This window comes from Nanorana parkeri, unplaced genomic scaffold, assembly GCF_000935625.1.
Source record: "Nanorana parkeri isolate BGI_ZX_2015 unplaced genomic scaffold, ASM93562v1 scaffold359, whole genome shotgun sequence".
Classification (NCBI taxonomy): Eukaryota; Metazoa; Chordata; class Amphibia; order Anura; family Dicroglossidae; genus Nanorana; species Nanorana parkeri.
In genome coordinates this window covers 73601-92739 of record NW_017306627.1, presented here as the reverse complement: position 1 = coordinate 92739, position 19139 = coordinate 73601, and the positions used below count along the sequence as shown (strand labels likewise).

The following is a 19139-nucleotide window of genomic DNA, read 5'->3' as shown; positions in this document are numbered from 1 at the left end:
TCATAAGAAAGGTTCAGCATATCACAAATGCATTAATTATTTTTTACAAAAGGGCCCAGTGGTGGTGAAAAAAATTTAATGGCTGAATGAAGCATCCGCTTTCCTTAAGTGCACACCACAAATAATAATTACTTTAACAAAACTGAAGATACAAACAGTCTATTTAGTAATAGTGAAATACATACATAAAAACATTGGATCCCAGAACAGAATGAGAGGAAAAAACACTAGACTCCTGGGGAAAACTCTGACTGCCCATAAGTAAACATATCCTGAACAGATAGATTAGTTCCTTAATGAGATACATCAACCATTATACTGCAGCTATAGCCACTATATCTAGTTCTATGGTGGTTGGTCTTCCTGTTCTAGTAAAGATTATTTCTCTAGCTTATCAGCAGTTTATCTTTTAATGATGCAATGAGACTGATTTACTAAAGTGCAGAAAAGTAAGGTGAACTTAAGTGATTGTGGGTCAGAAAACTGAAGTGACCCTGTGTTTACCTCAAATATTCAATTATGTGCAGGGAAAATCAAAAAAATAGAGCTTCTCCCTCACATTATTGAAGGTTTGAAGTAAAGGCAGGTTCACAGGCTCACGCTACACATCAGTAAATCAAGCTCACTGCACTTCATCTTACATCACTGCATGGAGCACGTTAGTAAATCACATATTTGTGAGCTTTGTATTTGTAGTATAGTCATTGAGTTTCCGGTTTTGGAATTGGTATATAATTAAAATTTCTTTGAAAGTAAACATGGGCACATTGACTTGGTGCCTTCAGACGGGTCACATTCTTCTATTTTTGCCTTGAGTGTTGGTAAATAGAAGATATGCAAAATGGGTCTTATAATTATAGTGTGTTACTGTCCTTGAGGTCTTTTTCAGCATAGGATTGGTGGAGCTACCACGGGTTATGACAGTTTGATATCAACAAGTGGGGTTTCATCTGTATCCAGCTTTGTTTCCAGTTTCAGCAATGGCTTTTCTGAGACGGAGCTTGCCTTCTCTTCATCCTGAGCTGGAAGAAGCTCAGCCTTTTCACTATTCTTTTTCTTCTTAACGGTGACCACTTCGGTATAGGTCACTTCTGAGATGGGTTTCACAGTTTCATCCTCAGAAACAGACTCTTCTTCATCATCTTTGCCATTTTCTTGACCTTCTGCTGTTGTACGTTCTTTTTCCTTCTTCTTTTTATTGAGTTTAAATGTATCCTTCTTGGGTGATGCTTTTGCTATGGATTGTTTAAATCTCTCTCCAGACTGTTTTAGCCTTTCTCCAGATTGCCTGATTCTCTCCCTTCTTTCGGGAGTAACTATCCTGGTGCGAATCCTATTGACTTTCTTTCCAAAGTTTTGCTGTGTCTTCTGCATGCTTTCTTTGGAAAATGCTTTTTTGATGTTGTCGATGCGCTGCATGCCAGATTTTTTTAGACGTGAAGCTCTGGACTCTGGCACTTCATACTCCTCATCAGAAGAAAGGTCATTTGGTGAATAGAGTTTATCCTTCAAGTACCCATCTAAGGCCGATTCCTTTGCAACAGTCAACTTAGTTGGGCATTCAATATCCTCCTGCAAAAATGAAAATGAAAAATGTTAAATGGATATAAGCTACAGTATAAATGGCATAATTAATAAAGGGCAAGCTGACTGTGTCTCTCGAAAGAGCATCTCCCAACCATAAACTCACCTCACCTGCGGTCCTTCGCAGTTCCTTGCTCCTCTGCAGTCAGCACTGCAAGTTGACTGTGTTGGCAAACCTGGGGAGTGATTATGTCACTCCCTTAATCATGTGACAGTGCTCAGACCTAGCCATTGGCTGCTACTGCCTGGCACCATCACTGGGGTGGAGGATACATGATCCTCCATGCTCACAAGTGCCAGGTTCTCTTACAAGCTGCAGAGGAGGAAGGAGCTGCATGGTTCCAGACCCATTGGAACAAAAAGTTTGCTTTGTCACGACTGTTTATTTGGTGCCATATGAAGAGGGATAAGGGATCAAAGGCACTTTAACACTTAAAAAAAAAAGAAAATTCTCAAATATAGATATGCAGTGACTATATTAGGCAGGCATATTTGTAAGGGCATACCCCTCTCATGCTATTACTCAGAGCTGATTACTCAATTTCTGGTGAGCCAATCTTGATTAGTGTAGTTGAGCTGAAGCAGTGCGATGCATCTAGCTGGTAAATTATTTGATTTCACTTGCACTGTTATTAATACATAGAAATGGAAAACAGAGTTCTATATTTCCATGAATTACCATTGAGTGGTATGAGATTTAACAGTAGCAGCACACTTTATTAAACGGTGATCCATGTATCTAGGTGTTTTTATGTTCATTGTCATTTAGTTGTTTGATGGAACCCTTTAATCTGATACAATGTAAACATTGTAAAATAGAGATGCTGTAAAAGCAGATATAAGCAGCGGTCTTACTGCCATATTTCCAATGGCTGGTGGTATCAGGTTATACTCTAAGAAATCTGTGCTACTGGGGCATTACATTCTTTGTGATACAATCAATATGTGAACTCATGCAAACAGTTAATAAAAAAGTAAATATTATGCTGACAACACATACATGTAAGAAACAGAACATACTAGTGGGTTCAGAGTAAAATTTATGAAGATTAGAGTCATGGAGAAGTGCTGAATTTGCCAAGTGAAAAGTTGCAGACTAAGAGGTAGGCGGTGATTTATGGTAGTAAGCTAATATCATAGCACCTACTGAAGTTATTATTTCTCATTGCTCAGAGAAAGGCAAATAATTAACTGTACCAGATTCAGCTCCAGTGACCAATCAGAGGGGGGGAACTGTAATTTTGAGCTTAAGCTTGCCAGCTCAAGATTGCTTAATGGCTTACGGGGGGCTTGAGTGCTCCTGGAAGCTCATGGTCCACAGGCCACAAAATATAGTTGGCTAGTACTATTATCTTCTAATAGGAAGGGAATAAGACTTATCCTAGCCAGTAATGGGATATGCCTAGTCCATCAAGACACTACCTAAGGAATTTAGAGGTATAGCAACATAAGAGAGTTCAAAAAAACCTGCATGGCATCTCAATACCAAACACTATAAAGAAAATTATATGTGAACATTTTTAATCTTGTCTTCCTCTTTCCTTAGCAAAAACGAAGAAGCAATAGACTGCTAAACAGACAGCTGACAATATTACCAAGAGGCTGTAAGGAAGGGAAAGTAAGCTTGCAATGGGAGATGCCATTGCTGGCCTTATTATATAACGATTATTTGCCTGGCTGTTATGCTGACCCACTGCCATAAGTAATGGATCGAGAAAGTCAAAAGTCGTTATCTGTATACTTGTTCTAGGCCAAAAATCTAAAGTATGAAAGCTAGGGACAGGCAGGCAACTAACATGTCTCCCAGCCCTAAAGCCCATTTGGAATGTTAAAGGGGAACAGAGCAATGTGGTGCACTGGGAGAAGGAGAGGGAGACATAAGGGCCAGTGGGTTAAAAAAAAATCAGGGAGGCTGGTAGCTGCTCCACCGAACTTGAATTGTTCTCTTCCCTGGCAGGCCACACAATTTAGCATTATATGTAAAAAATAATAATAATTATATATATATGGACTTGTGAATTTCTGGTAAAGTATGACTTTGATATTCTGTGAATGATAGTTTTCCTGCAGTCTGTGATATTTATTTGAAAATTCCAATAGGACTTTTATAAGAAAATAATATTTTTCTAAAGATCATGAAATGGTTTAGACATTTTGAGAAGCAGACTGGAAAGGTTCTGCCCCCTCAATAATACACCAAAGCTGTTCACCTGTTCTCTAAGCTCAGATAAGCCACAGCTCAGAGAGAACCTGAATTGTGCTGCGAGATATAAGCCCAGTTGCTTAAATTAGAACATAGAATTTGTTATATTTCTGAAACAACAAACGACTCCCGAATAGTAATGTCCACTGGATATTTGTTGTCACCTAAAGATTGTCCAATAGTTCCATCTGTTGAAATCGTAGACAGGTAATTAATTTCAAAGTGCACCCTATTGATTTGAATATCTTAACAATTGTGTGATAACAGCTGTGAGAGTTTTCTCATACTGAACATGTATTTAAAGCAAACCAATAAGGTTCACAAAGTTTGCAAACTCAAGGGTCTGTTTATAATAGGATAAATGTCAGATTCACCCAAGATTTTCCATATATTCACCAAATGGTTCATATTAAAAGCTTATTCACATCATTAGTCAACATGTTTACCTATTCCAAAAAAAATTTGCCAAACATCTCAGTGTCCTCTTTGTTTATGTTGGTTTCCATGCACCATTGTTTAAATATACAGATGTAGAATTTGGTGCACAGATATCCTTTTCAGTGCCTTTTTAATCTGGCCAGATCTGCATTTAGTGCACTTTCACCAAAATGGATTTGCATTTCTCCAAAGATGTATTTGCTCTCTGGAGCCGTTTTTTTGCCCAGATTTATAATATCAGTTAATGTTGCTGACAAATAGTGGTGAATATGGATAGATTCAGAAAAATAAAGTACCTGAGCCAGCCCAGTTTTCATTCAAGTCTTTTTTTGCGATAGAGTGTTGAAGGGTTAGACCCTTTGTCAAGTTTTATTGCCGTCTGTGTCCCCTCTAGGGATTCATTTTCCCTATTTGTACTGGGGATGATTGTCACTGATACAGTAAATAAGGGGAATCCAATTTATTAGACTTGGCACCAGAGCAAGTGGTGAGAGTAAATTATCCAATGGGGATTCCTGATAAGGGTTTTAACTCTGTCTTACTCTATCCAATACGGAAAAATAAGTTTGGGCTATAAATAAACTTCAAGTATATAATCTAACAGCATGTACAAAACAGTGGCTGCAAATGTATGTGCACACGGGAAGCCCTCCAGTATTATTCACATGCAAATGGAGGCCTTGACTGCACTATGACTCTGGAGGTATTCCCCATGCCCTGCCATCCCAAGAGTCACAGAGAGCACCTCCTCTTTGGATAATGGCATGAGGGAGAAATATGCAAATGGAAGGGGTTTACAATGCACCCAGATTATGCTCATATGTGTGTAACACCTCCAGGGAAAGCCTGTTTGAGCTGTGAAATGGTGTTTTTTGTACTACTAGGTTTTCTTACAAGCTAGCTTCATTATAGTACTGGAAATGGCTATCCATTAGCGAAACAACTGCATTCACAGACTGTTTTATAATCCTTGTGGAAGAAACAGGCAGTGTTGGAAAGCGGTTAGGTGGCAGCTTGGTAAGTACAGAGCTATTATTTCCTGAAGCTGTCAGCAATGAGTAGCCTGCCGGAGGTTCGCCTCAGCCGATCCAGATGTTGGTTCGGCTGAGTCGAACTCCTTCTGCAACATGCTGAGTTCGGCTCACTTCACTTCAGATCGGTCATTCACTCGGCTGCCCTCGGCAGCTTCGTGAATAGACCCCTAGGTCTATTTGCCCGTCAGAATGGGATGTAACAAGTTAAGTGAGTGCTGAAGAGGCTATCATTTATTTATTTTTTTATGCTGCAAACTGTGTCGAAGTTGCTTGATACTGCAAATGCTACCTAGGTTCATGCATCAGCCGCTTTAAAGCCTGAACACAACAGGAAATACATTTCGTTTTTAACCACTTCAGGATTTGGAATGCAAGAGATATATCTTCAGCATGTACCTTTTCCTGGCAATTACTGGAAAATACCACCTGTCATAATGACAGGTGGTAATTGGTTTACACTACACAGCAGGAGTGGCTGTCAAAATGCAGCAGCTCCTGCGTAAAATGACACTTGCAGAGAGTCTACAAGTGTCAATTAGTAAATGGAATGACTCATTGTATTGTTTCATTGTATTTAGTATTTTATTCATATGTAGATCAAAGCCCTGGCCTTTAACATTCCTATTTATCACTTTTTAACAATTAGTTAACCCTAATCAGACTTTAACTCCCCCCTCCCCTTGACTATTACTTTTCTGTTTTCAAATTTCTATTTCTGCCATCATTTTTTTCATTTTGTTTTTGTTACTTTTTTCAGTGTTGCATAATAAAATGACCACAATTTTTTTTTAAAAAAGGCTTTTTTTTTCATTTGCAAATATCTGTGCCATGCTTTGTACCAGAAATATAATTTTTGTCTCATTGTAGTAGAATGAAATATGTTTTTTGTTTATAGTAAAACTACTTTGTTTTTAAAACTATTTTCATATTTTTTTTCATGTTGCCTTCATATATAAATAATATTTGCAAAACAATATTGCCAAATAAAGCATAGTCCTGCAACCCCCCCCAAAAAAAAGGTCCATAAGAGCTGAAGTGGTTAAACTTTGAGAACCCAGCATGTTTACTTTACTGCACGATATTCCAAGTAGATATAATTGCAATTATTGTCCTTGTATATGAAATATGTATGAAATATTTGGAACAGCCATGGTGATGAAGTTAGTAATTATGGAGATATAATATCCATGCTAAAAATAAAGTGCTAGGCTGGGTGATTACCATCACTCATCAACCAGAGAAAGAGTAACATACAGTACTCATTTTTCAATTTTATAATATGCGGGTAGCACATGTAGGGGGAAATATTATTACATATATAAATATTATGAGTACGTTCAGTGGCATTATCATCCAAGGTAATGACAGAAAGATTTATTTATTCTATAAAATATTTTGAAATACTTTGAAATATAAAATAATACACACACTTGGAAATCTCTTTTACACAAAATATTAAGAAGAATAGGGAGACCACCATAACTGTAAACTCACCCTGCAGGTCATGCATCTATACCAAGATGAGAGCCAATTATTAAATAATGTTTTTGTTACTGAATTTGGAAATTTGGAAACTCTACATGTAGTTAGCTAGGCACATCTTGTACAACAAAGCCTTCACATAGGCCTTTTATACCAAAAGGTTGTAATAGGCTGGGGACAGACTAGTAACAGGCTGGGGACAGATTAGTAATAGGCTGGGGACAGATTAGTAAGAATTAAGGTATCACAACTGCTGAACTGTGAGCTTTAAGATGAGACGATTAGGCTTACTAGAAGTTGAGAATCTTCACTCAAACATGAGTGAATATTCACTGTAATTATAAAATCATGTGAAAAGCCTCTCCACATGGTTCGGTATCCAAAGTGAACAGGAATGTCCTTTTATAATTTCTATGATTGGATAACTGAAGAGAATTTTTACACAATTTTTGAATGAAGGTTCTTAACTCCCTTAGTAAATCATACTCATTGTTGTACATATAGTTGTGACATTAGTTTTGTCATCTGAACATATCATTTTGTATTATTTCCCACACATCTGTAAGAGGCTGTTATGATAATAAACTATCATTATTTTTGTAAATGCTTTTCTGAACTTTATCCCAAATCCAGTTTGCTGCTTTTTCCAGGTTTCAATTGATGCTTGTAAAAGGTAAAGGGAGTACTAATATATGTTATCATTGCTGTCATAACATGTAGGAAATGGTACAGTTAAATTATTGAAATAACTGTATGCGTATTACAGATATCCTTGGTAAAGCAAACACTCCCTTATCACCTATTATATTTTGTATACTTACCTATCCCTACTCTGGGAAGATTTTTACTCTGCATCCTACTTGGTGACACACACTGTCATCTTAAACAATCTTCCACCAGGGCTCTGCTTCTCTGTTCATTCCTACAGAAAGGCCACCCACCTTTCTTCCCCATTATAAATGACCATTCCACAGGGATAGAGACATCCAACCTGCTGCACAGCAAAGATCTCGGTGGAACAGAGCCAAGTAAATATAAGGCATGGAAGGCGTGCTGGGAAAAGGTGTCTGGCCCAGGTAAGGATAACTTTACTAAAAACACAATTCTACATTAAGTATTAGATAAAAAGGAGGGACAAGCAATTCTATATCTAATTTCTGATCTTTCTTTTTGATTTTATGATCTTTCTTTATGACTGACTTCCCATTAATTAAAAGGAGAACTTTGTTTTATAAGATGTTGAAATGATCATGTACAGTCATATAACACTGCTTTGGCAAGCTGGTTATATGTCAGAAAAAAAAGCACATATGGTGTTTATTGTATAAACACTTTAAGGAGTGAAGTACAATAACCCACAGCAATCAGTATGAATCCACTTGCCTGAAACTTGATCAGTACCAGATGAACCCTACCGGAGTACTATGAGTACTGCATTCTACACTTAACTCCTTGTGCAACTTTAGTGCAAAGGTCATATTGTTAATGAAGCCTTGACTGCATGTTCATTAAAGCAAACCATTTCGTTTTTAGGCAACCTTTGAAGTACAGTGAAGCTATTTTGCTGTGACAAGTCAGGGTCTTTTATATGTAAATGCAGCATACAGCAAAAAAAAAAAAAAAGCTGATTGCTGAAGATGGTAAAATCACTGGTATTATTTTCAGCTGATCTTGCTGAAGATGACCACATATATAATGGGGTCACAGTGCATTATGTACTCTAAAGTTTCATTCAGGAATCTGAGTGGTTGTCAGGACACAGCTTACTTCTGCCTCATCATTCAAATAACATCCAGGGAAATTCACTTAATGAGTCATCCACTGAATAACTCACATGGGGCAAGTGAACGAATTCTCAAACTCTTCACTCAGGATAGGTTTACCCTAACACAATAGGGTTAAAGACATCTTGTACGGGCTGTAGAGTAGTTTAAAAGCACACCCTAGATCTCTCCGCCCCATGAACTTGTTCCTATGTTCTAATCTGAAACTTGAGTCTAATTTGCAGGGCTGCACAATAATCCACAGCAACAACTTAAGAGTTATGTTATCAATGATCTTGCGCCAATATCTAATATAATAGCTGCAAGCACTAAATAAGAATCAGAATAATGTCATACAGAAGCAACACTCTATATACCCTGACAAAATGTACCTTTTGTCTTGAATTCCTAAAAAGTGTTATTCTTGTTATGTGGATGTGTCAAAGCACTGCTGCTTCTGACTGCAAGCAGGGGGGTGCAAGGATTTCTGCCTACACAGGCGAAGGTGGATTTTTGTGGGGGAGGGGGAATTTTGAGGGGGATTTTTAATTTTAGTTTATTTTAACTTCATATTTACTTTTTATTTATTTAACTTTTTTGAACTTTTTGTTTTGTATTTTTAATTTTAGTTTATTAAACTTTAATTTTTCTAAACTTTTTTTAATTTACTTCATTGGTGGGAGCATAAGCCAGCCTGCTATTGGATATTTCAAATTGCAGTAGCCAATAACATGCTGGCTTTTGCACCCACCCACTGCCTGTTGTCAATCAGCAGAGGAGGGACCTGAAGCAGAAAGTTCTGATTGGTAGCAGGCAGTGGTCGGGTGCATATAGCCAGCCTGTTATTGGCTACTGCGGGGGCGGGAGAGTAGGCGACACATGGGAAATAAACTCACAGGCTGTCAGAGGTTTCTCCTAACAGACTGTCGGCTATCTGTCCCCTCTGACACAGATCATTGCAGCCGATTACAGCAAGTACGGAGAAAACGCTGACAGTCTGTTAGCCTGCAGAGGGGAGAACGAGATGGGCACAGTTATCTGCAGGGACGGTGCTACCATTTTTCCGCCCTTCCCCAACAGCGACGTAACAGCGGCCACTTGTGCTGCCTTGCACTAGCGTCGGCACTGACTGCTAGTCTCAGGGGATTTGTTCTTGTTCTCCTTGCTCTGACATAAGGAAGCAAAATCCAGTCTCTACCAAGATCTCCATCTCCAAACATTGCAGAACAAGGCAGGGTAAGCTACAGGAAAACCGCAGACAATACTGGTTGGTAGTCTTTTACCCTTTACCTGCCTTTTTTACGGATACAGCTTCCAGAGACCAGTTCCTCTTTTATGCTAAGTCTACACAGGTGAATTTCAGCAGCCAAGATACTAAAGTCTCATGAGATTTTTCTTTTTGTTTCTATTACATTACTTTAATGATAGCTGCTCAACAAGAGATTTTCACTAGTCTGAAAAACCAGTTGATCTACTAGAATCACGCCATGCTGTAATTTAGTTGAGAAGAATGTTTACAATTAATCTCCTTTCCTCTATATAGGCTTGGATGGGAGCAGGACAATACTTCACAATTGCTTATTTAGTAGATTTGTGGTAGATTTGTTCTTTTTAGGAATACCTCCAGAAATGCATTTTATGAGCCTAATCTCAGTCATAAATGCTCACCCAGCAATCGCCTGCTGTGGCATTGAAAAATACTGTTTGCAGCAGGAGATTTTTTTTTAGACTCTAAGACCCAATTCACACTATGCATTTTGGGATTCCTGCTGCTGGAAACCTATGGATTCCTGTGGCAGGAATCCCAAATATTCCATTTATTTATGGCACTGTCATCCTTTCAAGTTAATGACGGGTGACAGCGGCCGCATCTGTAATCATATGTGATACGATTACATGCGGTTTTGAATAGTTCCTGGATGAATCTACCATGCATCCAGGAACATTGATCTATTCCAAACCAATTGTAATCGTATTACATATGATCACATGCGGAGTGCTGCTTACAGATGCGGCTGATGTCACCAGCTGCATCTAAACTGAATATTTGGGATTCCTGATGCAGGAATCTGTAGATTCCTGCCACAGTAATTCCAAATTGCACATTCATGCATAGTGTGAATGTAGCCTAAAATAAAACATTGTCCATATAGCCCTAGATTCAATAGGGTTGAATTACCAAAGGTAAACAGGCTGTTCACTTAAAAAGAGAATTTACACTTTGCAAAGGAATTTTCCCTTAGCTTTGTGATGGGGTTGATAACAATAAAAAATAGTTTGCCAATTGTGCATATATGTGCCCTGGTGGTCCTTGTATGGTTACATCTTTAACAGGCAAAGTATGATGTATTTCTTTCAGTCAGACATGATTGAAAAGCCAATAGTGTTAATGAAGCCTCTATCAGAATGGATGCTGAACATGATGGATTTGGGCAGTCAAGGATAGGCATTAAGTACAGCAACATAAATCAAATGTACAACACTATTTAGCTGAACTTTAACTATTTCACAGTTGCACTGTCAATACTCACATTGTTGGTAACACAATGTAAATATTATGGCAAAGCACTGATGTATAGTTAGCATCTGTAATAGACTTATTATAGCATTGATATGTCTGAAATGTATGCTAGTGAAGTCACAGGAGTATAATTACAGATATAATAACCTGCCTATTAAAACATAACCTCTCAAGAGGAAAGACTACAGTGAAAGAGCCAAAAGGATAAATACATAAATCCAATTACAAAGAATGCCTGCTAACTGAAGATAAGTGTACGAGCAGACAATTTATTACTGTACTCATTGTGGATGATGCCAGTGGGATTATGGGCAGCAGAATATGATGGCTTTTGCCACTAGGTGGGTATGCTAAAAAATAATATATTGGATCATAGAATGACAGCGCCTGGACCCGGGAGAGTGGTCTCTACACCTGCAGGTGTGCCAGAACCTGTGTCCCAGGTAAGGGACACCAGATGTGGGCCCCCCCCAAGCCTACAGGATCGGTTTGTCTCCAGGTACAGAGATCCTCCAGTAGAAGTCCTTGATGCTCTGGTGACGCTCTGGGATGAGTACATTCTGATTTATACCTTTTGTCTCCTGAAGCTTCTTAAATCCTCTGCTTAACAGGATCAAGATGAAGGGCATTGTGGTGATCCTCATAGCCCAGGACTGTCCAAGGCAGATGTGTTAACTCAACATGGTAAGACTCCTGGTAGACACTCCGTGGGCACTGCAATTTTGACAGGATTATCTGTTCCAAGGGTTGACTTGCCATCCTGTTTCATGGTTGCTGGCTTTAACAGCATGGCTGTTAAAGCCCAGGTCTTGTGAGATAGGGGCACCGCTTAGTCTGTGGGGTTGATTTACTAAAGGCCAATAGGCAGTTTACTTTGAAAGAAAATTTTCACTTAGCAGTGAATGTGGGGAAAATTCACTTTGCAAAGAATACTCAATCACGAGCAAAAAAAAAATATTTTTTTTTCTTGCACATGATTGGATGATGTAGGTCAGCGGAGCTTCACCTATGCAACTGGTAAATTCTTTTGCATAGTGAAAATTACCTTGCAAAATTAATAATCTATGTGCCTTTAGTAAGTTAACTGTGATCCCTATGATCCTAAAAACTGGTATGGTCTTTCAATGGACACGGAAATCATATTTTACCGGGAGTGAGTCTTGCAGCTTCTCCATGGGATCAATCCTTTCCTTCCTGCAGCTGGGTCTGGACTAACGTTCAGCTCTCAGCACTTTTAAGGGCCTGGTTTCTGCCATGTCTATCTTGTTTTAGAGACCGTTGGCCTTTCACTCCTTCATTTAGACCTTTGAACATGATTCCCATGTAGCTTCCCCTGCTCATTCACCTGTATCTGAAGGATTTAAATCTGGTTCTCTCTGCACTTCAGAAAATGCTGTTTGAACCCATTAGAGACATTTTTGTCTCTACTCTCACCCACAAGGTGGTATTTTTTTTGGAGCTATCACCTCTGTGGTGAGAGTGTGTGAACTGGCAGCCTTATCCTGCAAGAGCCCTTTCTGGTTTTGCAAGGAGACAATGTGGTGATAAGGGTCATATTGAGGCACTTCCTTCTTGCCTGTGGTAGTTTGGCCTTTCACCTGAAACGTTTTTCTCCCCTCCTACTATCTGGCTCCAGTTTGTCAAAAGTTAAATTCCCTCCATTGTCTAGATATGTTTTGGTTTGTGAATGTCTCTCTCTCTCAGCCTTTTTTTTTTTTCCCAGGAAGACTAATCACTTTTGTAATCCCGTATAGAACCCATATGAGTACACCAACTTGTTATTCCACCATCTCTAGGGGGCTCAAGCAGACCATTGTACAAACTTACGGTCTTTGGAATGAGGTTGTAACTTTTCCTCTAAAAGTGTGCTCTCCTAGATATGTGTGTGCTTCTTGGTCTTTTTGGCATCAAGCTATTTTTTTCCAGTTTGCAAGGTTACCACCTGGTCTTCTGTATTATTTAAGATATAAGCTTTGGGTGTTAGGTCCTTCAGGTGGCTAATTGAGCTGAAAGCAGTCCCCAGTTTTCTGTTTTTCTTGCGTCTGTTGGCCTTATGTTGCCAACCCCTTGGTTGGACTGCTTTTGAATGTCCTCACAGTCTATGAATTACTGTATTCCTTAACAGATGGGAAAGAAAATAGGATTTTTGTACTGTATTCTCTCTATTTTATATACTATATTTTCCATTGAGTCCATTGAGGAGCACAGGTCGTTCCCCTTTATTTTGCGCATTTGTATATTTTTTGCATAGGAGCCAGTAAAGCATTGAAAATGTGATCAGTAGTTTGCAGGTTCAATGCTCAGGCTCCTGCAGACTGTTCCTCCAGTCCAAGGTACAGACAGTCAGTAACAGAGATGGGAGGAGGAATGAATGGACTACAAATGTAGTGACATCAATGCATTTGTATTCCATTGAGAATTACAGGTCCCTCTACACTACAGTGGAGTACTTTCTTAATTTATAGATCCTGTCAAAGGACCTGTGAATGGATGACATGACTGTGTTGGAGGAGCCACACACAGCTATGCCAAATCCAAAAAGGTATATGGACGCAACATTCAACATGGTCAGAGAGGTAAACTAAGCCTTTAAATCTATTGGTAGCAAACATTTAAAGCAACAAACTTAAAACCAGAAATGTTATATATTTTAGCCCTAAACAAAGTGGAACATTAGCTTATTTTTACCTGGCAATCATGTGAATCCCAGACATACAATAGGGAAACATTGAGATGCTTTTTTGGTCCGGGAACAAACAGTTCTGGTCTGGACATGATCTGGACATGGTTTGAACAAGCCCCTAATTATTAGTGTAGCTTTAGCCTTAATTTGTTGGCAGTCAGCTGAGAGCAAGTAACTTTTTTAATCTATTTCTTATCAGCTACCTGTTCATTTCCAGTATACATCAGGAGAAGCATAAGTCTTAGCTGCTTCTCATTATCCCAAAATGAGCGATCAATATGAAATTAAATTTCAGCCTCATTCATGGAAGTAACAAGCGGATAATGTAAATTAACTGTTTCATAATCAGGTTGTTATATTTCTCTGAAAGTATATGACAACCATTTGACAATTTCAAGAGAATATTTCCCTTTTCTCTCACTTCCTATTTAGTGTAAAAATAGATAACAGGAAATTTATAAAATGGACATAGACTGAAAGCCACGAACAGCATATTTTGTTCATGAATGCATGTACATTTTTCTGAAGACTGTTGAAACACATGGCTCCATACTTACTACAGCTAATACATAGCAAATCTGCACATTTACAGTAAAGCACAGACATACTAAGGATTTATTGTGCGCAAGCTTTATAAATATCTCCCGATGTGCTTACTCCCGATGTGGATTACTCTGCAATCCTAATGGCCCAGTCAGTTAAATCAGACACTGCAATGCATCTGTGGTGTCAAAAGCAACATGGTAGAAATGATCATTTGATAGCCAATCTGGAGTACTACCTTTGTTCTCATTGCCAGGAGATGACATACTGCACACATTATTCCAAAGACAGAGATTTCTGGCCAAGGACAAGAAGATGAAAGGGTAATTGCATGTGTGTTTTTTTTTTATTGCAGTCTGTGCCCCCATGGGGGGATTTTCCCTCATGTCCTGCACTATAGAAGCAACAGCAAGTTAGAGGATATATTTAAAAGTGAAGCAAGTTTCCTACTTGGACAGCTGTCAACAGAATAGGTGCCACCATTGAAAGATTTAACCTTACCTCTGGCCACAACAGTGTAGGGTTACCCCTGCAATGCAAAGGTTAAGGTTTTGGTCTACGGAGGAAAATAGCCCGCTGAGGGACATACCATCGCTGCAGTGGAGGATGAGGCCCAATGGAAGGTTCCGGTCTAAGAGCAAGCCGGCTCCAAAGATCAGGTAAGTAAAACTTTGTTAGTTTTGAACCTATACAAAAATGAGCACTTAACCCTTGCAGTGCAGTGGTAGTCCCACTGCAAGGGTGAAGAAAAATTTTCCCGGGAGTTCTGCTTTAAGCAATTACCAAACAGCAGCTATTATAAGCTAGACTTGTTGTATGTCTGTTTCCAAAGATCACCAATATGCATATTTGAAAAGAAGGCATAGACTGGGCTTTGCTTGCTCCAAAGTCCGTATCTAGATAAAGAAAGAAGCCTACATAAAATCTTAATCAGCCCATTATGGGGAAATTAGGTATTGCATATAATTGTGCCATAAGACAACATGATGTAACTATAAATAAGTAACGCCCCTGCTAATAAAGAAGAGTTGGCAATTTTTATGACTAAAAATATGGTAAAAAATGGAAAAGCGCACTACATGAAGTAACAACTTCTGGGGACGTGGGTACAAATGGTTAAAAAACAGTGTGCAAGCTCTATGGTGAGCTGGCCAATTTTTATGACTGCTGTTCTTCTAAAGCTATATGAAGAAGAAATATTTCCTGCTTCCTTATTTGCAAAACTGAACAACAACGCATTTCAAGAAAACAAAGTCCATATTTTTCAGTGATGTTAATTGGCAAAGGTGAGGCCCTAATCCCGCTTTTGGATCCAATTCTCCATTTTCCTTTCTTCCACAAATTGCCTATCTTTGAGACCTGATGTATAGCTCTGTATAAATAATTGGATGATTTAGCCTTAACATGTGTTTATATTGATCATTTGACAGTTCCAATGTCCTCCATTTATGCACATCTCAAACTGTGTCATCACACAAGTGATGGTAGGGGAGTGGGAAGGTCTTCTGTGGCAATGTATTTTAGCTCATCCTCCTCACAGAAGTGTAACTACATCAGGTGCACTTTATAAATGCTCGGTGTGTCATTGGCCAATCAAAATACTGTATTAAAAAAATCATATTTTCAGCACCTGACACAGTTACTGTCTCTAATAAAATCCTCATATTACGATTCACAGCCGCAACAAATAGGACAAGCTGGTCAGCATTTTCAGCTACTCTGCCTGGCGACGAAAACGAACACATCTAAATATAGGCTGTATGATCTGAAGCATTACCCTATGTAATCGGAGCCAGTACTGTCACATGCAACTATGCTTGAGTCATTGTAAAGTAAGTGAAATGAGCATGGAGAGGTAATGGCAGAAACAACAAACAGTTGTGCAGGACAGTAATAAAATGCTACTAACATGAAAAAAATAAACTATTGGGCTTACAAATTACACACATAATTACCTTTCTGCTGTAAGAACTATTGATATGCTAATAAGAAGGCGATAACTGATGTCATTACTATACATGCAATGACAAGTTAATTATGTTTTTACATTTTGAGAACTAATAGATGAAAAAGCAACAGCTGTCATAATGAAGGCTCTTTTCTTAAGTTATAGAATGCATTAAACCTCAAAACAGCAAAGAATGGTTTGTAGATTTCATAAATTATATTAGAAAACATAAAAGAAGTATTAGCAGAATAGAAATGTAGCTAATGGCAAATAAAAAAAAGGTTTTTGTCTGCAAACCTAAAACAAAAATTAAACAGCATGTATGAGATCTAATTAAAACAATGAAAGTGTGGGTTAGAATCATAAAACTAGAGTAAAACAATAATGATTTGAGGAACAACCAATCCACCGATGCTTGACAAGGCATCAAACAAGACAATATGTCAAATATGGTTATATATTATACTGTAGGTAACATATTTTCTCTTTCAGTTTTTTAAAACCTACCCCTATATAATGACTGAATAGATAGCACCTAACAACGTTACTGCAAATCATTTAATGTCTCTTACCTGGAAAATTACAACTCTGAATTTGTTCTTTCGCAGCATCTCTTCTTGCTTGGATTCTACCTTTTGCACTTGATCGCTCTGTCTATCTACTCGAGATCTTACATCTTTCACATTGGTGCTAACTTTCCGAGTCTTCTCAAGTAGTTTGTTTACTGTGTAGCTGGTATTGCTATGAGCCTGGGCTAGTTTTAGAAGGTCGATTTGAATGGTCTTGATGGCATTCTCCATTTCTCTGTGACGTTCCTCAATTCTTTTCTGGCTTTCCTGCACAGTATCCACGATGGTGGCTACTCTGTCAAGAACTGACACTATGGTCAAGGCAGATTCATGATCTTCATCATCTTCTGAGACAACGGACAATCGGTTTAAATCGACCCTGTCTGGGGTTGTTTCATTGTGATCCATTTTCTATGCCAAAGCTGCAGGAGCTTGAGAGTCCTGGTTAGTGCTTAGGACTCTTGGAACAATTCTGGCATCAGAGCAAACAGACAGCTGCCTCAGAAGACCTTCAACATAAAATGGAAGGCTCCACCCTGAGGGGTTGGGAGGACATTTATAACTACTCATCATTCAAGCACTGAGAACTGTGGTCAACATGCCTTATGAAATACCAAGCCACTAAAATTAGGAAACATGCTCTGAGTAATAAATCCATGAAAGAAAATACTGTGGGATAGTCTACTCAGATATCCAGTTCCAGGCCATCTGTTGAATCAGAGTGAATGAACAGGTTACTAGCATTAGGTAGTGTAGTATACAAAAACATGATTACTAAATGTAAACTACATATTAGCTTACAGAGTAGAAATGCACAGTCAAATATAGTCCAAACATTTGTGAATCTTCACATGCTTCATGCTTTTTGTGTGCCTCCCTAGCCACCTTAAAAACGTGATCTTGGACACTATACCTGTAACGTTCAGCCCAGGAGTTGTAGTGGGATCACAGCTGCGGACTTAGCTTGACACTTGTTTTAGATTGGCTCAGGTCAAGGGTTCACTTTCGCACTCTATATGTTTAGGAGTGATGGTGGAACCCTCTATAACATCATATGCCAACCACAGGCTACAAGAAATGGGAATCAGGTTTAGTGAAGGTAGTGTTCCTTTCCACAAGGATGAGGGTATAACCTCTCAGGATAGTGTTAGGAGTATTATTATGAACAATAAATAGGTTAACCCCGCTATTGGCAGGGGGACAGGTCAGACTATCTGGATAGAATCGCCCAATGCCTCTAACTATTCATATACACTGTAAGCAGTTTGCAATGTTAGTATAATATGCACAGAGTCACAATATACCCCAGCTGACACTTTCTATTGAATAGCCTGAACTGAGGCAGGGTTACTTGCGGTTGAGATGGTTAAGTCCAATGGCTGGTACCAGCTCAGCTGCTCCAGGAAGTTCCAGGGGAGACTCCAGGAATCCAGGAGGTTTCAGAGTGCCCGGCAGATGAGAGAGGAAGACAGGGGGTTGCAGGGAGGGAACTGTGCAGTAGCAGCGGCTGATTAGTGCGGTGCGTCTGAGGTTTGACCTTTGAGCAGGTCGGGTCCTGTAGTGTCAGGTTCGCTGGCGAGTTGCACTGGCTCGACGTTCGCAACACTAGAACGCCGAGCTACTGCAACTCGCGTCATTTTAAGGAGGCGGAGATCGTGAAGTGGGAGGAGTCAAGAGCGCCGGCCGAGGCCGTGTCTCCTAGTGACGTCACGCCGCTGCTTCGAGAGGCCGGCCCGCGGCCCAAAACGCCGGATACGAGAGATCCCGTTACAATACCCCTGTATGGACCACAGCAATTTTTACATTTTAGCTTTAAATCTTTTCATTAGGTAATAAAACTTTGTCATTATCAATGATACTGATGTGAAACATACGCCCTTTTTTTTCCAGGACAAACACATTTTTGCAATTTTATTTGCTATATAATCTAAAGGCAAAAAGCAAAAATGCAACAAAACCAAAAAATGTTTTTTTTTCCAGTTTGACCAGTGTTAAGGTGCCCATACACCTTACGATTATCAGACGAAATTTTTCGTCCAATGATCGAACCGTCGTACGATTTTCGTACAACTGCCCCATCCTGCCCCGATTATCGCAAGGTTCAATTAGCGGTAGTTAAAAAAAACACCTGGACAACTTGCGGTAATTGACCGCAACTATTTTCGTTTGCGCATGCGCAGTGTTAATCGTACGACTTTTGACGGACGGAAACGCCACCAACCATGCGAACATCGTACGATCGACCAAAGTTTTGCTTGACCGTCAAAAGTCATACGATTGTACAGTACTATTGGTCGGGCACTCTATTCACAGGTTACGATTGTCGTACGAAAAGTTTAGTTTTAAAACGAATAGGGGCAAATTCTAAAGA

The 19139-nt window shown here is 39.1% G+C and overlaps 1 protein-coding gene across 1 annotated transcript; it reads right to left on the bottom strand.

Annotated features, from left to right (window-relative positions):
- Window positions 1-915: 915 nt before the first annotated feature.
- On the bottom strand, window positions 916-17176 carry MURC (muscle related coiled-coil protein). Its single transcript, XM_018558798.1, has 2 exons — window positions 16772-17176; window positions 916-1572 (listed from the first exon to the last, which is right to left on the bottom strand). The coding sequence occupies exons 1-2, from the start codon at window positions 17174-17176 to the stop codon at window positions 916-918; spliced, it is 1062 nt and encodes a 353-aa protein (XP_018414300.1).
- Between the last annotated feature and the right edge of the window lie 1963 nt (window positions 17177-19139).